General features: G+C 63.0%; 1 protein-coding gene across 1 annotated transcript; it reads right to left on the bottom strand.

The window, feature by feature from the left end:
• Window positions 1–63: 63 nt before the first annotated feature.
• LOC104916597 (feather keratin 1-like) lies at window positions 64–685 on the bottom strand. Its single transcript, XM_010727624.2, has one exon. The coding sequence runs from the start codon at window positions 444–446 to the stop codon at window positions 144–146; it is 303 nt and encodes a 100-aa protein (XP_010725926.1). The 5' UTR covers window positions 447–685; the 3' UTR covers window positions 64–143.
• Between the last annotated feature and the right edge of the window lie 20 nt (window positions 686–705).

The following is a 705-nucleotide window of genomic DNA, read 5'->3' as shown; positions in this document are numbered from 1 at the left end:
ATCCTTCTCTGTTTCATGCCATGAAAGAGGAGTCATGGCTGGTGAGCCCCTTTGGGCCCATAGGTGACACAGAGACGTGAGGTCAGTGCGTGAGGCGCCTTGCAGGGTGCAGGTGGTTGGTGTGAGGGTGTGGGCGCAGGCCCTTAGCAGGGGTAGCGGGCTCTGCCGCCGTTGAAGCAGCCCAGGCCTCCGAAGCCGAAGCCGCCGGAGGAGATGGCCACTCCCTGGGCGTCGAGGGCGCTGCCCACGGCAGCTGATGAGGAGGATCCGACGGCGGTGTTCTGGGGGAAGGAGCTGAGGATGGGTCCCGGCAGGGTGACCACCACGGTGGAGGGCTGGATGACGACCTGGGAGTCCTGGCACTGCCTGACACAGGGCTCGTTGCAGCTGTTAGCCAGCGGGGTGGGTCCCCCACTGCAGGGGCGGCAGAGGTCGTAGCAGGACATGGCTGTGGGGTGGAGGGTCTGAGGAAGAGAGGATGTTGAGTAAGTATATGGCGTTGAGGGGTGAGGGAAGCAATGCTGTTCCGTTCCCAAGCGGCAGGGAGGTATGGTTTGGGGTTGTGGGGAGCATGACAGAAGAGGTGGAAAGGCTGCAGAGTTTGTGGTCAGAGGGGAATGGAGAGCAAAGCCTGGTGGGGTGGCCAAAGGAGGGCAGCGGGGAGTGCAGCTCACCTGGAAGAGCACAGAGCAGAAGGCGACAGGA

This window comes from Meleagris gallopavo, unplaced genomic scaffold (genome assembly GCF_000146605.3).
Source record: "Meleagris gallopavo isolate NT-WF06-2002-E0010 breed Aviagen turkey brand Nicholas breeding stock unplaced genomic scaffold, Turkey_5.1 ChrUn_random_7180001923645, whole genome shotgun sequence".
NCBI lineage: Eukaryota > Metazoa > Chordata > Aves > Galliformes > Phasianidae > Meleagris > Meleagris gallopavo.
Note: the sequence above shows the minus strand (reverse complement) of the source record. Positions and strands in the feature narration are given on the sequence as shown.

Coding starts and splice junctions, on each gene's coding strand:
- LOC104916597 (XM_010727624.2), bottom strand. CDS start 446: ATGTCCTGCTACGACCTCTGCCGCCCCTGCAGTGGGGGACCCACCCCG.